Source organism: Heterocephalus glaber, unplaced genomic scaffold (assembly GCF_053883595.1).
Source record: "Heterocephalus glaber isolate CG9 unplaced genomic scaffold, H.glaber_assembly_v1.0 deba00001729, whole genome shotgun sequence".
Classification (NCBI taxonomy): domain Eukaryota; kingdom Metazoa; phylum Chordata; class Mammalia; order Rodentia; family Bathyergidae; genus Heterocephalus; species Heterocephalus glaber.
In genome coordinates, this window is record NW_028258440.1 from 15,492,998 (window position 1) to 15,520,603 (window position 27,606).

A 27,606-nucleotide genomic window follows, 5' to 3' on the forward strand; every position below is an offset into this window, starting at 1 on the left:
TAGACTAAGATTTACCCCTCACTTTCAAGGAGCTTAGAAATCATTTGGGAAGACAAAGGTAAATTGTGTTTTCAAGTTATATGGAAAATTGGCAAATATTGAGTGTATAGAGAGTGAGTTCTGCACATGGCATAGTGTCTGACCCATTCCCTGGGGCTAAGAGCACCTTCTTTATAAGTGTCTTCACCACCGGTCCTGATTAGGAGCAGAGAAAGGTGAAGTCAGAGTGTGAAAACTTGGTGGAGTTGCACTTGAGCTGAAACTCAGCTAATGGTAGAGAATTTCAGTAAACTGAGGAATTTGTGCAGTGTGTTTCCAGCAGGGGGAAGCATAGCATGTGTAGCAGTATTGGGAGAGGTGCCCAACTGAAACAGGCTGTGTGTGGAGCAGAAGAAAGTTGGCCAAGTGCAGTGGGTCTACATTACAGGGTATCTTAGAAGTCAAGGAGAGGCATTTAGGTTGATGGAGTAGGCACTGGGGAACCACTTTAGGTCTTTTAAGCCGGAGAGTGATATTTTAAAAAGCAGAGTCATTTATAGAAGAATATTCTGCAGGGTTCATTTGGATGTGAGGAGATTGCAGGCTGAGCTGCTAGCTTCAGAGGCTGGTACAGTAATCAAGGGGAGAAGGAATAAATGGCCAGACCAGCTGTGCAGCCCTTGAAGCAGGAGGGCTTTGCGTAGGAAAGCTATGATGTTAACACTTTTCTCTTTCCCCTCTTTGGTTTTAAACAGAATGGTGACTATTTTTTCTATTACTAGCCTCTCTCTCTCTCTTTTTTGTGGAGTTTTTGAGACAGTGTCTTGCTATGTAGTCCAGGCTGCCCTTGAACTCGAATCGATCCTCCTGCCTCAGCTTCCCAAGTACTGGGGTTACAGATGTGTGCCACCATGCCTGGTCTCTATCACTAGCTTCTATGTAATAAAATATTTGAAACTATTTAGAATTTAAAATGACTTCCTTAATAAATGCTGTTGATGATAATAAATATTTTTAGTACTTTTGAGCATCTGATAATTTAAGTAACTTTGAAGCTCCCGTTTCCTTTTTGAAAATGTTTCCATGATTAAAATATGATGCCAGGCATGGTGGCACATGCCTGTAATCCCAGCACTTGGAAGGCTGAGTCAGAAGGATTGCTGCAAGTTCAAGGCCAGCCTGGACTGCATAGCAAGACCCTGTCTCGAAAAATAAAAGTACAGAGAATAACAGATTCATAGTACCCATTACCCAGAATTAATAAATGCCATTTAATATTTGGTCAATCATTTTAAATCATTTGGTCAATCATTTGGTCAATCATTTAAAGAAATAAACCTTTATAGATCCATCTGAATGAAGTCTCTTTTATCCTCACTTCCCAGCTCTTGTTTTCCTGCAACCACTCTCACAACTTCGAGGTATAGCCTTCCTGTCCATGTGTTTGACTTTACTACATATGTTCATATTCATAAACAATACATGGTTGCTGGGGATTTAGCTCAGTGGTTCTGGCACCTGCTGCGCAAGCACAAGGACCCGAGTTCAATCTCTGGTACCAAGAAAAAATACATGGTTGATAAAACACAGTTTCTGGGTGTAAACTCAGTATGTTTTATAGCTTTTTTGGTGGAGGGTACTGAGGATCGAACCCAAGACTTTCAAACTGAGCTATTTCCCCAGCCACCTTCTTTTCTATCATCCTTCTGCTTTTTTCCTTCCTCCCTTCCTCCCTTTTTTTTTTTTTTGGTACTGGGGATCGAACTCGGAACCTTGCACTTGCGAGGCAGGTGGCAAAACCACTGAGCTAAATCCCTGGCTTTTTTTTTTTTTTTTAAATTTTGAGACAGTCACTGAGTCACTAAATCGCCCAGGTTAGGCTTGAACTTGTGAGCCTCCTGCGTCTGCCTCCGTCTCCCGGAGTTTTGGGATCACATGTGTGCACCACTCATGCCCAGCTACAGTTTGTTGTTTTACTTTGTTTATTTTTGAGATCTTTCTATATTCAGCCAATTTCCATATCTATTCATTTTTGTTAACAGTGAGAAACAGTTTTAGGAATATGTTCTAGTTCATTGGTTTAAAAGAATTCCTTTGACCATTAGGGGTTGCCAAGGTAGCATTAAATGCCCGCTTTGCTACCTGACTCAGGTACAGAAGGAAGCCTCTATTAATGATCTTGAAAGTATCTTCCTTTCTTGATACTTCAAAAAGAAACTAAGCCATTTAGATATGTGTGATCATAGTCCTTTGAAGTTTCTCTACAGGCATTCTGATCAAAACGGTGCAGAATGGCTTTTTGCCTTCTGAAGATTTTCTGAAATGGAATATTCTTTAAATTCCATCCAGGAGGAGTTTCTGTAAGCTCATTAGAATTGATAAAACTTACTTTACAATAGTAGTGTAAAAATAAGGATTTACGGGCTGGGGATTTATCTCAGTGGTTCTGCTGCCTACCTCGAAAGCACAAGGTCCCGAGTCCGATCCCTGGTACCAAAAAATAAAAAAAAAAAATAGATTTACTATAAAATCTGTGATGACTTCATTGCTCTTTCTACCTTATTCACAGTCACTAAGTCCTGTTTGTTCAGACTTAGGTATTTTCAATTTGACTTCTTTGCTTTCTTCCCACTGCCCTCACTATCTTAGTGCAGGCCGACCCCTCTCACCTTTCACCTTAACCAGGCCACTGGTCTCCTGTCTGGTTTCCTTCTTAGATGGCTTCCCTGAAAAGTTTTCTTCTGTGCCTCTTTGATATCTTCCTTAAAATAAATCATGTAACTAGTCTTATTTGAAATTTGAAGCTAATGGCAGGGAGAGGAAAAAGCACAAGAATGAAGATGTGTTATGTACAAGTATCAACTCCCCATAAGGAATATAATCGTTATGTACTGCAAATATGGACTAACGAAAATAAATTTGAAGCTAGCCCCTCCATTGGTAACAAAGAAAGCAACGTTATCCTTAGGTGATAGAAGATGCTTAAAAATGAAACCAACCATAATTCATCTTTTCTGCTTAACTTCTGTTTCTTCTTCCGCCTTGCTCTCTGTGTTTCAGCCACAGTGAATTTGTTGTTCTTGTCAAGATGTTATAACCTGTGTCACTTTGGGCATGGGGTGGAGCAGGCAGGGAGGAAGAGAGAGCATACACATTCATTTATATTTTTATATTATCACTTTTTTGTGCCTTCTTGGAAACAGAGCCATTTTTAATCTTGTTTTATAGGAATTGTTACTGTTCATTATTCTGAGAAAGTCAGCATTCCATTGAATGACATCTTTAGATGCAGTAGTTTATTAACTTATGAAGAGAACCATGTTGTCCAGCACTATTGGGATGTTCTTGTTCAAGCTTTTGTCCAGAATGGCACAGTGAGCAGAAAAGGTAAGTGCTAAAATTATGGGGGTTTTTTTGTTTTGTTTTGTTTTGTTTTGTACCAGGAATCGAACTTGGGACCTTGCATTTGTGATGCAGGTGGTGGCACCATTGAGCTAAATCCCCGGCCCTAAAAGTATGTATTTCTTTATTTATTTTTTTTTTTTTTTTTGGTACCGAGGATCAAATTTAGGACCTTGTGCTTGCAAGGCAGGCACTGGAACCACTGAGCTAAATCCCTGGCTCTTTTTTTTTTTTTTCGGAACTGGGGATTGAACTCAGGACCTTGTGCTTTCCAGGAAAGTGCTGGCACCACTGAGCTAAACCTCCAGCCCAAAAAGTATGTACTTTTTTTTCTGTACTTAGGTCCTAATTTATGAGTATGCCAGGTGATGTTCATTGAGGTCATTATCGGAAAGCATTTCTAGATTAAGGCTTGTATGTAGCTTCCACAGAGCTGTAAAGTTTTTGTATACAATAGCAATTCTTGTGAAACTTGTAATTTAAAGTTTATGATATACATGTGGAGTGGTCTTTTAAAAGGCTCCACTTGTAATGTTTCCATTAGCTGATAAAACCTAATCTTCGTTTTGAAAAGGTCCTCCAGTAGCTAGACCAAAGCTTAGAAATTAGATGTGTTCTAATCTTTACTTTTGTAAATTGATTTTACAACGTCTGTGTAACTTTATGGAAATGTGATAGTTTCTCATTCACTAGTCCCGGAATCCTGACACTTTTAAGAAGTAGAAATGCATATGATTTGCTGTAGGGGTAATGTAAATGAAAGGTTCATTTGTATTGACATCATAAATGATCTCCAAACTTTTTTTCTAGTGAACAGTATCCTTTATAGTGGTTGTATGTGAGAAGGAAAAAGGTGGGTGAGGTAGGGGTTAAATGTTTTCAGATTTAAATCTCTAAGTTTCACATCAATCAGAGACAAGTAAAATTCTTTGGAATGAAGGCATTTAAGAGGTTCAGTCATGTGTAAGGAGATGAACCTCTGGGTGTATCTTGAACATGTCTGCTATGTCACAGAAACTGGATATGAAGCAGCAGTTTAATAACCTCTGCCTCATTTAGCTTAAAATACACTAAGAGGATATTCCTTTCTCGTGAACCCTCTCCGACTTCTAGTGTGAAAAATATTTTGCTCTTCCCTGGCCTAATGAATTAAGAAAAAGACCACCTTCATTCATTGTGTCCTTTGTTTGCTTGTTGTAGAATTTCTGTGTACGAAAGACAAAGGTTCCACAACAGTGGCACCCATCATTCACACCACTGTGCCCTCTCCTACTACAACACCCACTCCAAAGGAAAAACCACAAGTTGGAAACTATTCAGTGAGCAACGGCAACACCACGTGCCTGCTGGCTACCATGGGGCTGCAGCTGAACATCACTCAGGATAAGGTATGCTTGTCCATTTTCACCCATACATACTTTGTGTATTTTTGCCAGGTACTGTATATCCTACTGTCCACCCAACAGGAGTGTTACTAGAATGATGCCATTTTAAAATGGAGATCTGATGTTGACTTACTGAATTTTGTTTAATTTGGAGTTAGGAGAACCATGAAGACCTAATGTCACTGGTAAGGTGTTGTCTCAGCCCGGATAAAACCTGGCAGTTGAAAGGACATTTGGGAGTTTAGATTCTGTTTGCATTCAGTAGATCAGAGTACACGTAGTTGAGCTTTATTGTGTTCATTCTGTTTAAAATACAATTCCTAGGCTGGGGATGAATCTCAGTGGTAAAACACTTGCCTAGCATACTTGAGGCCCTGACTTTGATCCCTAGCACTGCCAGAAAATGAAAATCTATAACTCCTTCACACACTTTAATCTGAAATGTACTGTAGGCTGGTGTACATGAACAGCACAACTATGTTTCCCCAGCTGTTTGATGACTCAGATCATAGAGACATGCTCAAGTCCACCATGGTTCTACTTGCAGTGCTCCACTAGGACTCCAGAGGGCGTGCCAGTAGCTAAATCTCATTTCTAGGATCCTGTGACTGAAACAAGCTAGACAGATGGCTCTTGTTTTTTGTTTTTGTTTTTTTTAAATCATCAATTAAGTTTATCGGTAAAATTTAGATATACATAATGATTAGACAGATGGCTCTTATGCTCTGTAAAAATGTGTGTTTTCATTTGGCTCATTCCCAAAGAAGCTTTCTTCTTGTTTTTTAAGTTGTCTTAGTCATAGCTTGAAGGCCCATGCCAAGTTTGTTTGAAAGTAAGATACCATGAATTTAAGTTTCCAAACAAAGCAGTTTTTGTTCTGCATTGAAATTGACCTTATTAGAGTAGAAGGCTTTGCTGTCAACTTTTACATAGTTAATGTAGATTTTCCCTCTCTCCTTCCCCTGCAGATTGCTTCAGTTATTAACATCAACCCCAATTCAACTGGCTTCACTGGCAGCTGCCAACCCCAGACTGCTCAGCTTAGGCTGAACAGCAGCATCATTAAGTATCTTGACTTTGTCTTTGCTGTGGTGAGTAACAGATTTTTCTAAACATTAGATGCATTCTCTGAAAAAACATACCTGAAAATCTAGTGTGTGTGTGTGTGTGTGCGTGCGTGCGCGTGTGCGTGATGGTGGGGATTTAGCTTTGTTTTCCATTACAATACTACTTAATAGTAAAGTGTAGTCCATTGATCCCTGTTCATTTCTCAGACTCTGCTTCGTGGTCTGTAGGCTGGATTCTTTTATTAATATTCACTAACAATGGCCATTCTGCCATTATGTGGACTCTAGGAACAAGAATTACATTAAAAAACTACCTGTGTGCTATCTCCACATATAAGTAATTTCTGTAATAATATTCTTCTCTTACAGGGTAGGCAGCTCTCATGTTTATTATAATAATTTTAATCTTTTTAGGAGTAATACCATTTGTATTAGTGTCAGTAATAATAATAGCTAACATTTATTGAGAACATTCATCCCTCTGTATCTGTGGGTTCTGCATCCATGGATTCAGTCAACCTTGGATCAAAAATATGAAGGGAGCTGGGTGTGGTGGCACACATCTATAATCCTAGCACTTGGGAGGCTGAGGCAGGAGAATCACCATGAGTTTGAGGCCAGCCTGGACTACATAGTGAGTTCAAGGCCAGTGTGAACTACATAGTGAGATCTTGTCTCAAAAAACAAAACAAAACAAAACAATACTGAGGGATGACCTTACTTACTATATACAAGGCTCTGTGTAAGTACATGTATTAATTTATTAAATCAGGATAATTTATAATGCCAGCATTCAGGTTTTTCATGTTTCTGTCAAAAGCTTAACCCTAAATAGAATATTATAGGTTAAGCATACCTGTTCTTCTTGTTAGTAAAAATGCATCATTGGGGACCTTTACTTCCATCTTTTTGGGAACATTTGTTATCTTCATACATTTTTGTGAGGGGAAACATGTACATGTTATAGCAAATGGGAACAAAGAATAAGGGATAGCTATAGGGGAGAGAAAATGAACTACAGGGGTTCTCCAACTAAGAGCTTTTGTACCATTGGACAGGAACCAGTGCTTTTTTTTTTTTTTTGGTACCAGGAATCGAACTTGGGTCCTTGCGCTTGTGTAGCAGGTGGTGAAACCACTGAGCTAAATCCGTGGCCCTAGTGCTGCTTTTAAATCAGATTACTTTATTTAAAAATGGTGTAGGCTGGGGATGGTGGCAAATGCTTATAATCCCAGCACTGGGGAGACTGAGGCAGGAGGATTGCTGTGAGTTCAAGATCAGCCTGGGCTACATAAACATAGTGAGTTCAAGGCCAACCTGAACTACACGGCAAGACCCTGTCTCAACCCAAAAAAGGGGTGGGGGATATAATAGTCTCAAGATCTGATAAGTAACAGGTGTAGGGAACAGGGAAAGGGGACATTACTAGAACCTATGCAGTAAGTCCTAGTCTCCTGCGAGCCACGGCAGCACAAGGTGAATTACAGGGAAGGTAGAAAAATGAGACTGAGAAGAAGCTGAGCTTTGGGTCTGGTCAGTGCTGCTCTGGGCAACAAAGACAAAAGCCCCCACCGCACCTTTTATTCAGCACTCAGTACATCGGGAGAAACAAATGTAACAAATGACTTGCAGAGAGTTCAGTACATCCTGCATAACCAAGATGTAACAATAGAAGAACAATGAGGAACTGAGTAGATGTTGGTTCCTCCCAGGATGTTTCTTGTCCTGGAGAATCACAGCATCACCGGATCATTGAGGTCTCAATTGTGACCGGAGGCCAAAATGGAATTGTGTCTCGGAATTCCATAGCTGGGCTGTAGGCAGGAGAACTAGGGTAAACAAATGATTTTACCCTAAAATTATGTAGCATTGCTCCCGACAAGTAGGTATGTTATTTTATATCTAAATGTATATCTTGACTAATTCCTTCTGTATAGAACATATACTGAAGATTATATTAGACAATTATATTTTAGAAAGGTTTACAAAAATCTTCCTTTTCCTAACATTCAGATAATTCCTCTGCTATATTTCATATATGCTCAGTGAATTGTTATTTAAAATGTCCATTTAGGCTGAGGCTGTAGCTCAAAGGTAGAGTGCTTGTCTAGCACGTGCAAGGCCCCAGGTTCTATCCCTAGTGCTGTTTAAAAAAAGGTGTAAATATGTGTAATTAAACTTGTCTTCTCCAGACTAGGGATGTAGCTCATTGCAGAAGCTCTTGTCTGGTATTTGTGAGACCCTGGGTTCCATGCCCTGACTGTAAAAAACACCTCAAAACAAAAACTTGTTCTCTTACCTACATTAGAGCAGCCCTTCATAGACACATTCTCTCCTAAGTAATCACATAGGAATTATGGTCAGTAAAAAATGAAGAAAGTAGTATTTCCTTTTGAGTGATTGAGTCTGATCTTTCTAGCTGTGGTAGGCTCTGAAGTGGAACATGGCTTCTTCAACTCTCATGGGAAAACATTGAATTTTTTGGTGGGGGGGGCGGTACCGGGGAACGAACTCGGGTCCTTGTGCTTTCGAGGCAGGTGGCGGAACTACTGAGCTAAATCCCTGGCCCCTGTTGAATATTAATAATCACAGTAGTTATTTTGCCCATCAGCCTATTTTAAATGTAACCCCAAATAGTGACATTTTAACCATGTTTCAGGCAATTTGGAAAAAATCAGGAAACACCTGCAATGTCACCAGAATCGGGATCAACATCAACTTCAACCCTGTCCTGATACATGCTCCTTAGGAGAATTTATAGAATTCAAGTGTTACATGTGCAGGCTATTGTGGTAGGATATAAAGAAAGAAACTTGTGTTCTTAAGGAGCCTACACTTTAGTGGTAAAGATAGAAACACACAAATAAATAATTAGTACTTTTGTGCAAGGCCTAACTGAACACCACACTCGGGCTTTTGAACTTATTTCTGTGGGCCCGAGGCACCCGAGGAAGGTACATGCACAGTGCTGAGGGAGAGTTGGGGAGGTGTGGAAGAGGTGGCATTTGATCTGGGCCTTCGAGGATAGGTCAGATTTGTACATAAAAAAGTACAGGTTACCCTTGGATAAAGGAACGTGTTCAAAACCAGCTGGAGAACCATGCATGTGGCACAGTTAGTAGAAGGACGGGGCTGTAGTTGGGACCAGCTATGAAGAGCCTCAGATGCTAAAACATTGCCTAGGCAGAGGAGTGATGTGACAAGGTCAGCAAGTCCTCCTCTGCTTCCTGCTGAGATTTGTCTCGAGTCTAGCCCCTCATTTTTATTTCCCCCTGCTTTTGGTCTGGTTTCAGGAGCCTCCTACCTAGTCTCACCTCTTCATCTCCCTCATCTTAATCTTCCGAGAGTTCAGCTCTTTCTCAGTAATCTTCAGTGGTTGTTTTCCCAACAAGGTCACATCTAAACTCCAGGCGGGGCAGGGCAGACTCCTTTTACCTTACGTGATGCATCCTGCATCTGCAGCCTTCATTTCTTCACTCCCTCTTGATGAGCATTCTGCTTCCTTCACCCTGCCTCCTGTGTACATCTTGTGATGTAGCAGAGCACAGCAATAACTGGTTCAGGACTCTGCAGCCACACTTCCCCGGGCTTAAATTTCAGCTCACTGACTACTAATCCTGTAGCCAAGGGAGCGGTCTTTAGTATCTCTGGGTGAGAATTCCTCCATCTTAGAATGGGGATGCTAACAGCACCTGTAGCATAGGGTTATTATAATTATTCAGTGAATCCTTCTATAGAAAGTTGGTTTTTTTTTTGGTACTGGGGATCGAACTCGGGACCTTGTGCTTTCGAGGCAGGTGCCTGAACCACTGAGCTAAATCCCTGGCATCTATGGAAAGTTTTGAGGATGGTGGTTGGCACTTTGGAAGTTCTCAAACACTGGAATTGTGCTTATTTTCTGATTACCTTTATTCACGCAGGCTTTTTGAAAACCCCTTTTCTGTTTTTTTCCTAACCAAATCCTGCTTCATGCAAAGGCCTTATCCCTAAGCTGGCATTACTTTACTCCTTCCCTCATTGGAAGTAATTTTTTGTGTACCAATTTTTATAGCTCGCCAGTTTTTTTGTAATATGATTATTAGTGTTTTATCTTATCTTCCCTGGTAGATTGCAAACACTGCAAGGGCAAGATTCTAGCCTGGCTCCTTTTGTAATCTCCCTGGATCACTTAGACATATTACTTTGTACATACTGAGCACTCAAACAATTAGAATGACTGGCAAATGAGTTGAGTACTTCAAAAAATAATGAGCAGAAAGCATGTAGAGGGAGGTTGTATAATGGGGTACCAAAACATAAGGATGACGATAGTTCACAATAACTATTTTCTGAAGAAGTCGAAGAGAGGAATTTGAAGTCTCTAAACAATAAAGAAATGATAAGGAGACCCAGGCATGGTCCTGCACACCTGTAATCCCAGTACTTGGGAGACTGAGGCAGGAGGATGGCCTTGAGCTTGAGGCCAGCCTGGGTTACATAGTGAGTTTAAGGCCAGCCTGAAGTACAGAGCAAGACCCTGTCTCAAAAGAACAAAAACAAAGGAGACGAGAGGTTCGAATGTTTGAGGCCAGTCTAGGCAACTTAAACCCTGTCACAAAATAAAAAGAAATAATAAAAAGGTCTGAGGGTCAGGTCAGCTCTAGAGAGTTTTCCTGCAGGTGCAAGACCCTGGGTTCAATCTCTATCTAGTACCACAAATAATAAAAATAATTATGAGAGGGAAATGCCAGTTACCGTGATTTGATCAAGGCACTCTATATGCATGTGTTGAAATATTACACTGAGCCCCATTTATACATAGCACTTATTACACGTTAATAAAAAAAATAAGAAAGTTGGCTGCGGATAAAGTTTGGTGATAGAGTACTTGCCTAGTGCAGTGTATGCAAAGCCCTAGGTTTGATACCCAGCACTACAATAAAAAAGTAAAACAATAAAGTTAAGTTGATTGCAACAAGAAAAAACAATAAATACAACAAACAAACAAAAGGGATAATAACAGTGGAAAGGAGAAGGAGCAGAGCTGGAGGGCTGAAGGCGGGGAGCCCAGTTGCGAGGCTGTTGTGAGCCGAGCTGGAAGTTGTGTGGACTCTGGATGCAGGAAGTGACAAGCGGGCATGAAGTGCAGGGCATGAATCACTGAGGATTTAAGAACCACAGGACTACTCATGGGATCTGAAAGTTGGAAGCGAAATGCAGAGGAAAAGGGCTTCATCACCTTTTGAGTTCTCTTTTACTTAGTTGCAGTTTATTTGACTGGCCCAGGTCTAATCTGTGGTTTGCTCTTCTGTGTAATAGTACTAGATTGCTTTTCTTCTGTAGATATTAATGGTACCTGTAGACAATTGTGATATGTTGATTAACTGGAAGCTCTTTTTCCAACAGAAAAATGAAAACCGATTCTATCTGAAGGAAGTGAATGCCAGCATATATTTGGCTAATGGCTCTGGTAAGCAAAGCATTGGCCTGAGGGAGAAGAGTGGGTTATATTGAAGGAATAGAAACTATAATTATCTTATTACCAAACAATGCCTTATTTAATGGGACAAAAGATGCTATGTAAAAAGTATGCCTTGACCACAGTGTAATCTATAATTTAGATCTGTGGTAGCTGGGTGTGGTGGTTTATACTGTATCTATAATCCCAGTTACTCAGGAGGCTGAGGCAGGAGGATTGCAAGTTTGAGGCCATCTTGAGCAATTTAAAGAGACCTTGTCTCAAAACAAAAAAATATAAAAGGCTGGGGATGTAGGTCAGTGACAGAGTGCCCCCGAATTCAGTCTGCAATACCACTAAAACAAAAAGGAAATGAAAAGAATTACAGTTTTATATCTTTTGCAGTAGCATGGTAGATAATAGAGGAGGATGTGACTGATTTTTAGATTGTAGAAACATCTGTAGAAAAGAGAACCAACTTAGTGATGGTAAGTGGGCAATGTCTTAATAAGACCTCATCTCAAAGTTAAAAATAAAAAATAGGACTGGTGATGTAGCTCAGTGTGAAGGCCCTGAGTTCAAGCCCTAATATCAAAAAACAAAACCAGAAACCCCTAAGACTGTCTTACTTTGATGTTGATGGGATAAGAAATTACTAACATGTTTTTTTTTTCCCTAAAGTTTTCAGCATTGCAAATAACAACCTCAGCTACTGGGATGCCCCCCTGGGAAGTTCTTATATGTGCAACAAAGAGCAGACTCTTTCAGTGTCTGGAACATTTCAGATAAATACCTTCAATCTAAAGGTTCAGCCTTTCAATGTGACAGAAGGAAAGTATTCTACAGGTAAGGCTCAAGTAAACTTTATTAATACTTTATGTTTGTACATTGACCAATTGGTGGCTTTTCTTTGAATCATGGTAATTTAGACATTGAAATAGAGAAATAAGAATTCACCCTTTGACTCTGTAGAGTTCTCACAGCCTTGAGTGAGTTGTGTAACTCTGGCTTATCATTTTGCTCACACTAGATGTTTTTGTGATCTGAAAACCAACCTCAGGTTTAAGTGAGCTTACTTAAAAGCATAGGTGCTTCTCCTAGGTTTGGAGGGACAGATGGCATTTTGAACATCTTGGATCTGCCTTCTTGGGTCCATCTTCTTGCTAGAAATATTTTCATACCTGAATGAAAGTGATTTGGTCTAATTTTGTTGAGATACAAGCTAGAAATCAGGAGCAAAGCTTCAGATACCGTGAACTATGTTTTTGCCAGGAGAAATGATCTGGAGATTCCTCAAAGCACATGCTAGTGCAAATGGGGCTTTTTGAAGATCTACTCAGAGCTGCCATTTGTGGTGGCACATGTCTGTGAATCCCAGCACTTGGGAGGCTGAGGCAGGAGGATCTTCTTGAGTTTGAGGCCAGCCTGGGCTATATAGTGGGTTCAAGACAAGCCTGAACCTACATAGTGAGACCCTGTCTCAAAACAAAAACAATAAAAAATAAAAATAATAAAAATCTTAAAAAATGAAGGTCTACTCATGGCTATTTATCAGATTTTTAATCAAACCTTTGTGAATGTCTTATTGTAATGTATTCACATGAATACAAAAGATACATTTGGCATTGCAAGATTGAAATTTGCATGAAGAAAAAATATACATAAAATGCCTTAGGTGACTTGTCCTAGGTACTTAGAATTGGAGGTTCGTAGATCACAGGTTTGCTGAGCAGAGCCATTTCAGTCATCCACATCTTTTAAACAATTGATTCTGTGTTTTAAAAGGAAATGTAGCAGCTGTGTTTAAAAGTAAATATGCTGTGAGCCATTCCGCTGTTTCTGTGGTGGTGCTAAGTACCTAGTCTGACTTGATTAGGCCAAAATAAATCAGGCTCTTATCCTGCCATTCTTGTGAATAAAGAGGTTAATCATAAATTTAAAAGTATTTTTAAGAATTAATTTTCCCTTTTGTTGGTTTTTCTTATGTACTTCAATTATTTTGATCCTTTAATAGCTTTATTTTTAGAATCTTTATCTACATCATTATCCTCGTTTTAGGTCCAGATTTGTGTTTAGAATTTAAAATCATTCGCAATTATTACCAGTTCAGGCCTATTTATCTAATCAGCTGTGATCGAGATGAGCTGTGCTCTTTGTCTAATTTGAAACTTTGGTTTGTATGTGTATTGAATTTAAAGTGTCACCTAAAGAGGCATACAACATTTAATGCTAATTTTGAATGCATAATCTATTTTTTTAACTAGGTTCTCAGCTATGGTACCTATAAATACGATAGACAGTAGTATTTGAGTGTATATGGCAAGGAAATACACTTCCGGTAAGGTAGAATGGTGTTGATTAGATTTTACTGGATCAGATTGCTCTCTAGAAACAAAAAAATCGTTCCCATGGGCTGCTGGCCTGGACCAGATTGATGATAAGCACAGTAAACATATTCAAATTAGTAAAGAGGTTCCAATTTCTTTACTGTTGCAACCACTAAAATCATATATTCTAAGTTAGGGAATCTATAAACTTTTTTCTCACGAGGTCCAGACAGCAACTGATTTTTTTAAAGACTTTGGGCCCATATAATCTCTGTCATAACCATTCAGCTCTGCCATTGTAGCACAGAAACATCTGTAAGGAGCACATAGATGAGTGTGACTGTTCCTTAAAAATGTCTTTATGGATAATCAAATTTGAATTTCATGTAACTCACGTGTCACAAAATACTCTTCTTCTTTTGTTTTTATCTTCAACTATTTAAAATTGTAAATATAACTTTACAAATATAATTTTTAGCTCTTTGGTCAGATTTGGCCTGTAGTTTACTGTAAAGGAACTCCAGAGCCAGCATAGCTGTTCTGATCCCATAATATGCTGCTGTCCCCAGTTTCCCCAGAGACATTCACTCTACCACAGAGAGGCTAATCTGGCTATGTGTTAAATGGGTTAGATTAGCTCTCTTCATTTCTGATAATCACTCCTGATTTGGAAACGATGTGGACCATAAACACAAACACAGACACATGTATGTATGGATGTTATATGACATATAAGATAGTGTGTGCTTATAGGTATAAATGAAAGGACAAGTAAGTTTCACGATTTTAATTTTAGAATAGTCCATAATTTTCATTAACTTTATCATAAAAATATAGCTGTCTTGGTTGAAATTGATATTGTAAGAGCATTTCTGACTTTTGAATCAACATCTTTTATTTTTGGACATTTTAAAAAAATATACTCATTATTTGTTACACACTTTTTCTCACCTACAGCCCAGGAGTGTTCGCTGGATGATGACACCATTCTAATACCAATTATAGTTGGTGCTGGTCTTTCAGGCTTGATTATCGTTATAGTGATTGCTTACCTAATTGGCAGAAGAAAAAGTTATGCTGGATATCAAACTCTGTAACACTAGTCCATATGTGATCTCTGTTGCAAAATAATAAAGCAAGTACAAGTTCCAACATGCATTACTACTCAGTTTAATGTTCATTTAGTTGCAGTCTCGCTCTTAGAATGGGTGGTTTGGGAGATTTCTAATTTAAATTAAAACATTAAAAAAAATAGAAAAATTAAAAAAAAAACCCATAGACTACAAATTAGCCATTGATTTTTGGTTTCTAAAACCAAGAAATTTAAAAGTATTACTTCCATAGCAAAACATCTGGATTAGAGGTTCTGTTTTACTGCCTTGAATTAATATTTTAGTGGTTTCATTTAAATATTCTGGGTAGAAATATAGTTTAGGAAAAATGTTTTTGAAAAGATTTTTCTTTCTGCATGTGGTTGAATTAGGGCAACATTCTACAGTGGATTTGTACTTGCTCCTTTTGCATTTTATTGTGATTTTGTTTGCAGGTTAACTTAGCTACTTTGGCATTGCTGCATATGTGACCTATGAGAGAGATGTTAGTAGATTTGAACAGGGCCTAGTAATATGTTTTTACCAATGAATGTTTTTCTTATGCTTTTCAATACATTTGTGTTTAATGTGGCCATAATGGCAAAAGATACAAAAATCTTTTAAATTTTAGAATAGGTGTTATTCTTGCTTTATCCTTTTTAAAAAACTGGTCATGCCAATCTTTGAAATTGCAAGACAAATAAATAAATAGCAAGACAACACTATCTCAACTGGGCATTTCAATCTATTTTTTAGGTGCTTTAGAGATAATTGCTAGGCAGTGCCAACTGAGGGCATTAGTCCTTTGTACCCATAAATTGGCCTCAACGTTTAGTACTAAAATTAATGAAGATTTCTCTTCAACCTTCAAGTCTTCCTTGTTGGTGGCAATGTGTTTCTTTCTTTTTTTTTTTAGAAATGCCAGTATGTCCTAGAACCTAGATAAAGAAGTGCACTTACGCTTAGAAAATAACTTGCACATAACTCAAAATTTTGATTTTAGTTCATTAAAAAGTTATTGGTATCCAGTTTGCATTGATTGCTACAGCATTGATTAATTTGGCTTTCACATTAAAATGGCTCTGTGCTAATCAAAACTTAACACTGTTTCTGTTATGGTACAGTCATTATTAATTCATGTACTTTGTATTTAGTTTTGTGCTCTGAGAGGTGCACCGGTTGTCCATTTGCTCTGTACCACCTAATGCTTTATACAAGAAAGGAAGATATTTCAGCTTGATAGTTAACATATAATAAATATTCCTTATAGCTTCTAGGTGATCTTTTTTTATATGTATAAATATTGGTGAGGCTGAGCAAGTACTTTAAAGATATATATATATATATATATATACACACAAAAATTGATTTATAGCCATAGGTGGAAAATTCCTGTGGTTATTTGGGGAGGGCAGTTTATATGCCTCCCACTCACTAGAAAATGAGGAACTATCAGGGTTCCAAAATACTAATGTTGAATGCATTGATACACACACGGGTGTGCACACATGCATGCACATATATAGGCAATTGCATGCTAACATGTATATGTCTGTAACTGTCTTTTGAGTTATATTGGAGTGATAAATATTTTCTCCAATTAAATTTGCTTTCTGTTTAGCCTGCAAACTTTACTGACTCAGAATCAGATTCCTCACTAACCCCTCTCCTAGAGCTACATTGAACTGCATTGTCAGCTTAAAACACTTAAAGATGAAATATGAGTTGATGTTTAAAAAATATTTTTAAACTGTTTTACTGTAAAATTATTAATCTTATAAGAATGGATAATGCTTTTAAGAAAGTGGGCCTTACATATTTCTCTTGAGTGAAAACAAAGCAGCTTTTTTTAAAAGTAAAAATTGGAAGCACAAGTAGTCACACTGGCTTAATGCTGTTAATGTTTCTAAAAGTTTCTACATTTAGAGTATATCTCAGATTGATATTAAAATACCTCTGATAAGCACTGTTTTATAGAAAATCTGACTTCAGTGAATATTTTTGTATTTTACATGGGCCAGTTTATATACTGCTATTTACACTATTATTTCCTATAGCCAGGTGTTCTTTGTACCTTTTGTAGTTTTTGGTTTTGTTTTACTGGATTTGTGCCTTGATGGTAATACACTATTTCGTTTTGGGTGATTTTCATGTTTTACCATTTCCATTAAAAAACTGGTCCATGTAAATGCTTTCCATGTTTTCCCCTCAAATGTTCAAACCACTAGTTGATGTATGGTATCTGTCTTTAGATATTTGCTTGTCTGTTTGCTCAACATTGCTTCTAAAACAATAAAGATTCTTTTATTTCTTAAGGAAATTTGCTCACATTTTTTCCTGTTGGTTAAAGTTATAATGACAATTTCTTTTAAAAGGAAGAACTTTTGAAATACTTACAGGTAGAATTAAATTATTTCTAAAATGTTCTGCCCCTGTATTACTATCTGGAATAAGGATCCTATACATAGGCCTTGACTGATATGAGGCTGGCTGCAGAATAAGAATTACCTGGGAAGTGTGTTAGAAAAATATACACTTCTCAGGATTTCATAGGCTCCATCCCTAGAAGATTTCACTTAGGATGAAGTGTAGGGTGTGTGTGTGTGTGTGTGTGCGTGCGCTTGCGCATGCATGCATGCATATGTGTGTCTGTGAGCTTCCCTTCCAAATCTGATTCATAGCCAGTGAGAGAACCAGTGATCTTGGATATTTATTTCTTAGCAAAAGTTTCAGAGTATCTCTTTATATACCTTTTTCAAAAGTTAAGGCTGATATTTAATATCAATACATAGTAGCTCTATGTTGCAGCCATCCACATTGGGCTATTAATCTGACCAAAAGAGGATTGTGTACCATCTCTTTTAGATCACCCCAAAACACTTGAACCTTCCAATTTTCAGCCAGTTTCCCAGTCATCTTAGTGTGACAGAACACTTAGCAACCTTCCTAGTAATTTTCCTATGGGTTCACCTAGTTAAGCCACAAGAATGAAATAAGTCATCACAGCTCGCAACACTGCTATTACCTCTACCATATGACTGTGGCCTGGTTGCTTATCTTGTAGGTCTTTTGTTTTCATCTAGGGGCTGGAACTAACTTTATTTATCGATTGATTGAAACAGGGTCTTTCTATGTGTAGTCCAGGCTGACCTTGAACTCGAGGCACTCCTCCTGCCTCAGCCTTCCAAGTGCTGGGATTACAGGCATGCGCACACCATACCACGGGGCTGGGACATTAAAATCCTGCTACTCATTTCTTTGAGTGATAATTTCCATTTTAGAGAAGATAAATACATATTTGAGTATATCTAGAAGGACTCTTATAAGCTACTTGTTATGTATCAAGAACATTCTTTTCATTCAATGTACAATGCACTGTCTTAAGTTTTCTGCATTTTTTTCCAGGCAGAATTGTTACAAGATTCATATTTTTAAGATTATAGCGTTTAATATGTTTATTTAGGTAGATAATGCTAAATTGTCTTGGACTCATCTGTCTCCCACCCATTTTCTTTTACCCTCCTGTATCAATAACTATATCTTGTCCTTGAAACTGGTATAGACGTATGTAAGTGGTACTGAGTAGCTTTAAACATCTTTTCAGTTGTCTGTGATATGCTTCAGTTTGAGTGTAGATCCAAAAGGTATATAATAAGTAAGATGTTAATTCTTAAAAGAATTTAAGAATGTGGGTCGGGGATTTAGCTTAGTTAAGGTGCTGCCGCCTGCTCCACAAGTGCAAGGACCCGAGTTCAATCCCCAGTACCCCCGCCCCCCAAAAAGAATTTAAGAATATAATTTTTTTTTTTGGTACTGGGGATCAAACTGAGGACCTAACGCTTGAGAGGCAGGCGGCAGCACCACTGAGCTAAATCCCCAGCCCCAGCTTTCCATTTTTTATACTGGAAATTGAATTTGAAAAGTTTCTGAACAGAAAATTGAAGGTTAATAGTATTCTTAATCTACATGAAACGTCAGTGAAATTTCAGTGGCCATGAAACTTTTTAATCTTTAAAACCTTTTATGCTTCTGTGGCTATTAAACTCTTCCATGAACACTTTTCCTTTCCCCAGAAATATTTTCAATATGGTATTAAGAAGTATACATTAGGCAGATACATCAAGTCAAAATCACATATAGAATGAGATTTTCTTTCTCCATCAGGATATGATCCTATTAAAATTGTTTTTCCGAAATTTCTTTCTATTACCTAAATAATTCTTAAAGATTGAATTCATAAAATCAAGTTACTATAGATTAATATTTTATATACTAATTGAGATTTTAAGTAAGTGACAGCATCTATAAAGGTCTTTGTATTAGTGGAATTGTCTTTTTGATCTACTCTGAGAATATTTGTCTTACATGAAAACCTTATTGGCAGTATTTATGAAAGTCGTTTCAGTATTAGGTCAAATACCCAATTTGGGAAAGAGGAATGTGAGTTTGTTGCCGGAATACGAAATTCATCGTATTCACGAAGTTTTTAGTATATGTGCTGCCGAAGCAAGCACAACTAATGAAGTTTTTAAAAACCAAGAGATCTTAAAATCCAAGGCATAATATTTTAAGGTACTTGTCACCTAATGGTTTGTTGGTTGGGTGGTAATTTGGGAAATTGAAGGGGAGGAGCTAACTGGGAACTCTTTAAAACCATCTATCACAAATTACATCTGGTGAACTGAACTACCTGGGTTCTTAACCAAGTTAAAAAAAGATCATTGAAGGGGCCAGGGACTTAGCTCAGTGGCGCTGTTGCCTGCCTTGCAAGCGCAAGGTCCTGAGTTCGATCCCTGGTACTGCAAAAAAAAAAAAAAAAGATCATTGAGTTGGCAGCCCAAGTCAATGTCAAAAAGTCTGTAAAGGCCAGGGATTTAGCTCAGTGATTCTGGCGACTGCCTTGCAAGTGCGTGGTCCCGAGTTCAGTCTCCGGTACCAAAAACGAAAAAGTCTATAAACTTCAGGATTGCATTTTGTTCCCAGTTATTGCCCCAGAGGCTATCAGAAAAAGAAAAAAAAGCCTGGCACTTTTCTTAAATGCAAGCACAATCAGAATTGCCTTGCAACCTATTCATTCGTATTTTTGACAAAATTTTAATAAGTGTAATTACCTGATTTATCAGTACTAATAGATTGCAAGCTAGGAAGAGAAAGAGGGCAATAAGCAAGGAAATGGGAAGAAGTGAGAAGTGGCAATTCAACAACCCATCCTTCTCCCCTGCCTGCAAGTGTGTACCCATCTGTACCATTCTTTGTCCTCTATATTGTCAGGTTTTCCTGGTGAGTGCTTCTGGGATCCCATTCCTCCTACCTTCTTGGAGACCTTGTCAGCGTCTTCAACCTGTATTTCGTAGTGGCTCTTTCTCTCATCCTATGAACATTTAACTCATCCTATAAATATATTTAAATCTCTTCCTCCTAGATGACATCTTTTCTTGTCCCTGTGTCCTTCTAAGTTCCTCTGTATTGTCCTTTAAAAAACATCATTCTAAACTTCTTGAAATGAATGTATGTTCCCTATCCAAGCTCTTGATGTCCTAACCAATCACTTCCCATTCATTCCTAAACCCACAGCAGTTTGACTCAGACCCTTCTGCTCTTCATATTGCTAGATTCAGTGGACATTTTTGGTTTTGGTACTGAGGATTGAACTTAAGGCCTTTGCACTGAGCTCTGTCTAGCCCTTTTTTTCTTTTTCTTTTTAAATTTTGAGACATGGTCTCTCTTAAGTCACTACCTTACCCAGGCTAGATGGTAGATGCAAACTTGGGATCTTCCTCCCTCAGCTTCCTAGAGTGCTGAGATTACAGGCATGCACCACCATGCCTGGAGCCCAGTGGACATTTTTAGGCTTCTCATATTTTACACTAGTCTTCTAGGCTAATCAGAACCCTTCCTTAGCTTCTGTGGCACCGTTTTCTTTTCTTTTTGTGTGTTGGAGTGACATACATTTTAATGTAATACTTATTTTTTTGAAGCAAAACATTTATTGGTACATTTTAGATAAACATAATGACAACATTTATCATTTATCATAGGGAATTTGAACCTGTACATGATATATCTTGATTCTTTTTTTTCCACCCCCCTTTTGACTCGTTTTCCCCTCCTTATTTACAAAAGCTTTGTTTCCATTTTTTCCTTCTTTTTTTTTCTTGTCCCTTATTTCCTTTCCTCCTCCCCCTTCCCTTGTTCCCCTTCTCATTTGAACATTTTCTTCCCATTTCCCAATATCTATTATACATTTTGATCTTTATTTCCACTTTGTTTCTCACACCAGAGAAACAGTGTGGTATTTACACAAATGTGTGGCACCATTTTCTACCTGCCTTTTCTATTTCTTTTTTTACTCCTTTGTCTATCCCTTACATGTTGATTTCCCAAGGTGTTTTTTTTCTTTCCAGTACCAGGAATCGAACTCAGGACCTTGTGCTTACCAGGCAGGCATGGCACCACTGAGCTAAGGACTGGCCCTTCCTAAGGGCTTTTGCCTCTGGTCTTCTTTTGATTCTACTTGCCCTCAATGAGAAATACCTTTGCTCATGGTTTTAACTACTGCTTTGGTTCACGTATGCACTTGGTTAGGATATAGGCATCCAAAACTCAATCAAACTGAGTGTGTCCCTCACCCACGTATCCTTTCCCACCCGCTCCCCCTCCCAGCAGTAACAGCAAACATACCAAAACGGAAGTGCATGTCTTTCCTTTTGGATTACCATCATGATGAAAACATCTATATAATCATTCAAAGGTGGAATTAGAAACCATCCTATTACCTCTCCTCCTGCGCCTCTACATTCATTTGGTTAATTGTGCCTTATAATTGTATCTCTACTCTGTTCCTTCTGCATTTGCACTTCACTAACTCAGTGCTGGACCATATTATTGGTCCCTTGGACTCTAGCAATAAAGGCACCTCCTAAGTTACTACTTCTAGTCTACTCTCCACCGTAACTTCTAAAACAAATATCCTGTTTAAAATCCTGGTGATGTGTTTGCTTTGGCAGCATATATGCTAAAATCCTGGTGCTGAATTTTTTTCCCATCAAGAATAAGGCCAAACTACCTAGGATCATACAGTGTTTTTGTGATTCAATCCTTGTACACTTTCTCTGCCTTCTGTCCAACCCACTCATTGTTCTAGCTATGCCGACTTGCATTGTCCATGTTTCCTTACCATCCGTATTTTTGTTTCTTACGCTGGAAATGCACTTCTCCCATTTCTTGCATGGCTAATTCCTACTCAAACCTAAAAAAATCAGCTTAAATGTCACCATTTCAAAGTATTTTTGTGTTAACAAGGCTGAATGTGGCTTTGAGACAGCTTTATGATACTTTGTGTATTGCTTGCCCCTACTATACATTTTGAAGTTATAACCACTAGTATGCTTGTCTGATTTTCACACTAGACTGAGGCCAATAGTTATGCCACCAGGCCCAGTTTGTATCTTTTCCCCCAGTGCTAAATGACCCCAAATTGCTATGTGTTGAGTTTTTATGTGTGTTTTGTATTGTACATTTGGTGAATTAATACTTCACAAGGTACAAGCATTCTAGGCCCCGTGCTGCTTCAACATTGTGACATTTTGCTTCTGAAAGCTCACAGCCTAACCATCAAGGAAAGGCTAATTATATTTATTCATTATCTTCCATTTAAGAAATCTGGGAAAGGGCCAGGGATTTAGCTCAGTGGTTCTGGTGCCTGCCTCGCAAGCGCAAGGTCCCGAGTTCTATCCTCGGTACCAAGAAAAAAAAAGAGATCTGGGAAGCATGTGATCACATATATCTTTCACTCAAAATGACTGCATATTTTTAGGTATGTAAAAGTGTATGATTTGGTTATTTGGAAAGTCACTTTTGTGGAACATCTCATTTGCTAATAAATGGCAATGACTTGTTACTTAGGTGAAAAAATGAAAATATTCATGTTGAGAAGTGCTGTCATTTTAACTCAAAATGGATAGATTTGAAATTTTGTCATTGTTTCTCTTCTCAATTGTGCTTTCTCCACATCTAGCTCAAGACTGCAGTGCAGATGACGACAACTTCCTTGTGCCCATAGCGGTGGGAGCAGCCTTGGCAGGAGTACTTATTCTAGTATTGCTGGCTTATTTTATTGGTCTCAAGCGCCATCATGCTGGATATGAGCAATTTTAAAACCTGCAATCTGATTGATTATATAAGAATATATGCAAATTACAAGGTTTTCTTGCCTGTAAATGTATGAAACACTTTGCTTTTTATAAAACCGATATGTTGAAAGTTTAATTCTTAAATCAGGCCTGCCATTTGACTGATCAGCTTAAAATTGAAAAAAATTATATTTACTGGTCCTCGAGATATATTTGTTAAAAAGAACATCGGTGTGCAATGTTTTATGGTCTGTCTTAAGCTTTGGGCAAATTTTGATCCTAATCTAAGATGCCTTAAAGTTATTAACATGGCCATTATAAGAACAAAATATATAGGTATGTTTTAATGGAATTAATAAATTATTATTTCCCTACTGGTGTTCTGTTTCAATGTCTAACTCTCCTGATCTAAATGCATCACTGTGCCTTTGCACATCGCTTATTAAATAAATATTGATGTGGCATAAATGCCCATCCAATATGCTCAAACTTGGTTTTCAGTGGAGTGAAGCAGAGATTGTCTTCAGGGCCATCTGCATTTTTAAGGTTATATAACTTTTGCTGATTTCTTTGCTCAAGTTAAAGAAATCAGTATTTGAGGATGTGATATCCTGCCCCACCCCCGGTAAAAAAACAGGCCCAAGAGGCTGCCATACAATTTAAACTGGCTTCAGAATTAGAGTTTTTTTAAAAATTGTTTATCTTTCAGCAATATAAACTGAAAAAATTTCAAGCGTATCTAACCACTTGCCTTTTTTCCCCCATGTTTTGCTCTTTGGATGCCTGATTAGCATTGAAAAAGTAATATTCTATGAACTAATTAGGGCAGATTGTGTTGTGTTTTTTCTCTACCTCATCTTGTTGATCTCTGGAGCATTAAAATCTATTTAGTGTTGTCATCAGACTGGTACTTATGAAATGTAGCTAACAGCAATCTGAGGACGAAGGCAGTGAAGCATAGCAACTAGGCTCTCGCTTCAAGACAGCTCCGCTGGGGCAAAGCATAGGTGGGGGTGTAGAAAGAAGCTGCTGGCAGTAAAATGGACAGGATAATCAGCCCTTATTGAAACATATTCCGTGGTATAAATGAGGCACAGATATCAAATGTATAGATAAATATAAAGGAAGCTTAATAAGACTTTCACATTAAAATGACTACTGATTCAGCTGGGTGTGGTGGCACACATCTGTAATCCCAGCACTCGGGAGGCTGAGGCAGGAGGATCACCATGAGTTCGAGGCTAGCCTGGGCTCCATAGTGAGTTCAGGGCCAGCCTGAGCTACAAAGTGAAACCCTGTCTCAAAAAAAATGACTATTAATTCATTTTAATGTGTATTTTGGCTGATCAGAGTTTTTGTAACCAGTTAACAGTACAGTGTATGTTGGTATCCAGCTTAGTGTCTGTTTGAGGGGTTTAAGTAAAATATGATAAATCCTTCCAACAAAGGCTAGTGTGGCTACTGAAATAAATGTTATGTTTTCAGAACACAGCAAATTTTGTACGAATGACAAAGTAAGACAAAAATTTAGATGAAAAATGCAAGTACGGCTCAGTCATAAATCATACTAAATTTGTACCACATTTTGCTAATTGCATTAGATTTCTACTAGAAGAGACCTTAAATATTAATTTAGTTCCATAATTTTACTGAAGAAGGAGGGACATTACTGAGATTATATATCTAGTGGGCAACAAACTATTAATAGCATTTTGATAAAAATTGGCCAATGAAATCTAACCACTCAGTAGTAAAACGACTGGTGGTTTAAATTTGAATTTATGAGATCAGAGTTGGGCACTTTGAGCTGGTGTGTTATGTTTTGGCCTGGTATTGGCCTCTTCAATAATGAAGCACTCCTATTATGATGTTACTTCAGAATCTAAACTTCCTCTGATGAGATCACAAACACAGGAGGAAAAGCGAAGGGAATGGGCATTTGTTTACCACTTGATGTATATCAGATGCTTTAGGATATAAGTATATTTCATCCTTAAACACCTTTATAAGTATTATCTCCCTTGTATAGGTGAGGGAAGTGAGGCCCAGTTTGAATAACTTGACAGAGTCCTTAAACTAGTACTTTAAGCCAGGATTTAAGTTCAGTTCTGCCTGAATTCAGAGCTCAGAATCCACACTGCACACACTGCTTTCCTGGTAGTCCAGTGGAATGTATTAGATTCTGCTACTATTCTTCCCAGCCACTGCTTAGCTGAAAATAGTTATATATATATAAAACCTGATGACTACATAATGTATGTGTAAAAGATTTATTCTGTTTTCCAGATCCTGAGTCTTTTAAATTTTATTACTTATAGAGACTTCTTATTAATATGTTAATGAGGGGCCCGGGATTTAGCTCAGTGGTTTCGCCGCCTGCTGTGCAAGCACAAGGACCCAAGTTCAGTCCCCGGTACCAAAAAAAAAAAAAAAGGTAACGATAGATACAGATATTGAAGGGAAGAGTGGGAAAATACAGAGGCAGTGGTTTTAAGTGTAGATGATTGTCCTTTTCCCCAGTGCCATTAGACAGTTAAACCTAAAAATCTTCGGTATTATGTGAGCATAATTCTGTATTTTGGACCTTTTCCCATTCCTCCCTTCTGCTTTTTGTACTGAGGAATTTGGTGTGATTTTAGATGAATTAATAATAAGAGATGTAGAATGGTCAGTTGCTGAGAAATGTTTGGGTTAATACTGCGAAAACAAGAAAATAAGGGTAAAGTTATAAAAGACTAACTTTGTACACTCTTCAAAAATGCTTGTTTTTGTTTGCTTGTGTCTACCTAATTGCATTCTTTACTAATTTCCTTTCCTTGCTGTCTGTTCTTTTCTAACAGCTGAAGAATGTTCTGCTGACTCTGACCTCAACTTTCTTATTCCTGTTGCAGTGGGTGTGGCCTTGGGCTTCCTTATAATCGTTGTGTTTATCTCTTATATGATTGGAAGAAGGAAAAGTCATACTGGTTATCAGTCTGTATAATCAGTTAAATCTAGTGCATTTTGTTTCTCTTCTCTTTTTTTTTCTTTTTGAATCAAAAGTTGTTTTCCTTGACTAAAAGCCAGAAAATGCTGTGCAATACATTATTTAAGGTGCACAAACTAACCTCAGTGAGTTGATAACTAACTTGGGCACGAGTAGCACTTATTTAAGATAAAAATGTATTAGGACCAACTTTTTATATTTTATTTTTCTTCCTTTGTTAAAATGTAATTGAAAATAATTATGGCTTAGAATACATCTTTTCAAAGTAAATAATGATTTTAAGCTTCTGGATCCAATTATGAAAGCATTTCTACTGAAGTATAATTTTACACGTTGCAATTACTTGTATTTTACTACTTTGATGTTATTTGCAAAATCAAAGCTGTTAAAAGATTTAACCTGCTTCCAGAAATAATTGAAGAACATAATGAATTCATTTTTATCAGTGAGAAACATAAAATTTGGTTGATAATAAGACTTCCTTTTCCCTTCTCCTAATGAGAATTACTGAAATCTGTGTTTTTCTGGTAGTTAAAAAAGAAAGAGGGCTGGAAGTGCAGTTCAGTGGTAGAGCATTTGTCTTCCCCTGCATTCTATCCCCAACACCATTTTAAAGAGGATTTCATGATACTGTATTTAATAGCAAAAGTCTGGCAGTTTTCTCCATTACTGTTACTTGCTACTGTATTTTAACAAAAATGTCCTTTTCCCTCCTCTAGAGTTTGTAATACATTGATTATCTCAGACTTGAAATTTATGCTGAAGTAGGAAGACCTTCAGCTTTTTTTATGGTGTTGATTTAGAATGGGTTATGATTTTTTAAGGTGATGATTCAGAATTTTTTTTTTCCCTCAGAGCCTCAACTGGTTCAGAAAGTTAATGTTCCCTGCACTACAAAATCCTTCTATATGCTCTGTGTGCCTCCTGCACTTTCCCATTCCCTGTGTGAATAAGTTCAAACTGATATCTCTAATGCACTGACTTTTTTTTCTCATAGTAGCAAATGCTAATTCTAGAGGCTCCTGGCCCTGACACATCTGTCAGATGACAGCCTAGCCAAATCTGGACTGGGATTGTTCTGTATAATTTCTTGATCTTGATAGAAACTTATATCCTTGTGGTGACCTCTATGGCTGTGACTTTTATAGTAAGGTATTAGAAGCACTTGTGTTTCTGTCCACTGGATTGCTTCAGCTGTTGAGGTACTCTTATTTGGAAACACGGTGCTGTGTGATTGCATAGGACCCAGATGTCATTAGTATAAGAAAAATGCTTATTTTTTCAATTTATTTTATGTGTACATTGAACTAAAAACAAAAATTCCCAAAGACGTACAATTCAGAAATTTTCATTGAATTAAAAATTTAAGTTTAAATCTAAAAAAATTGAGCTAAAACTTTAAATAAACTTTGTTGTTAAATCCAAGGATTAAGTCCCAATCTACCTCTTAGCACAGTGCAGATACTACTGTATTGTCATTAACTGATGCCAGAACTCTTCGCCAATAGCTGGTACTACAAAATTTTGTTAAAAAGAATGTAAAGTCAACATCCTTCCTTACAATCTTGTCTATATGCACATCTTATACAAAGTGGAGTAGAAAGTCAGATTGCTCAATCACATCTCCTTTAGAACTCTGTAGTTCTGCCTTGCAGACTCACATTCTCTATTTGCTGTAGTATATAAAGAATGTTTTCTTTTAAAATATTCTCCTTTGAGAGTATCTGTTTGCTATTTGGTAAAAGGCATATAGTCAAAATAATGGTACCATAAAGAATGGTGGCTTCATTTCAATATATA

General features: G+C 37.7%; 1 protein-coding gene across 3 annotated transcripts in view; it reads left to right on the forward strand.

The window, feature by feature from the left end:
* The window catches only part of Lamp2 (lysosome associated membrane protein 2), a 49,538-nt gene extending 22,333 nt beyond the window's left edge, over positions 1–27,205 (forward strand). Inside the window, exons 4-9 of one of the 3 annotated variants that reach the window (XM_087199840.1) lie at positions 3,208–3,366; positions 4,582–4,769; positions 5,735–5,857; positions 11,219–11,282; positions 11,952–12,116; positions 25,661–27,205. In XM_087199840.1, coding sequence (XP_087055966.1) covers positions 3,208–3,366; positions 4,582–4,769; positions 5,735–5,857; positions 11,219–11,282; positions 11,952–12,116; positions 25,661–25,803 — 842 coding nt within the window. In that variant the 3' untranslated portion in view covers positions 25,804–27,205. Of the gene's footprint in view, positions 1–3,207; positions 3,367–4,581; positions 4,770–5,734; positions 5,858–11,218; positions 11,283–11,951; positions 12,117–14,548; positions 17,009–22,705; positions 23,195–25,660 lie in introns of those variants that run through there. The other 2 variants (XM_004874601.3, XM_087199842.1) reach the window with 2 other exon arrangements.
* Positions 27,206–27,606: the final 401 nt, after the last annotated feature.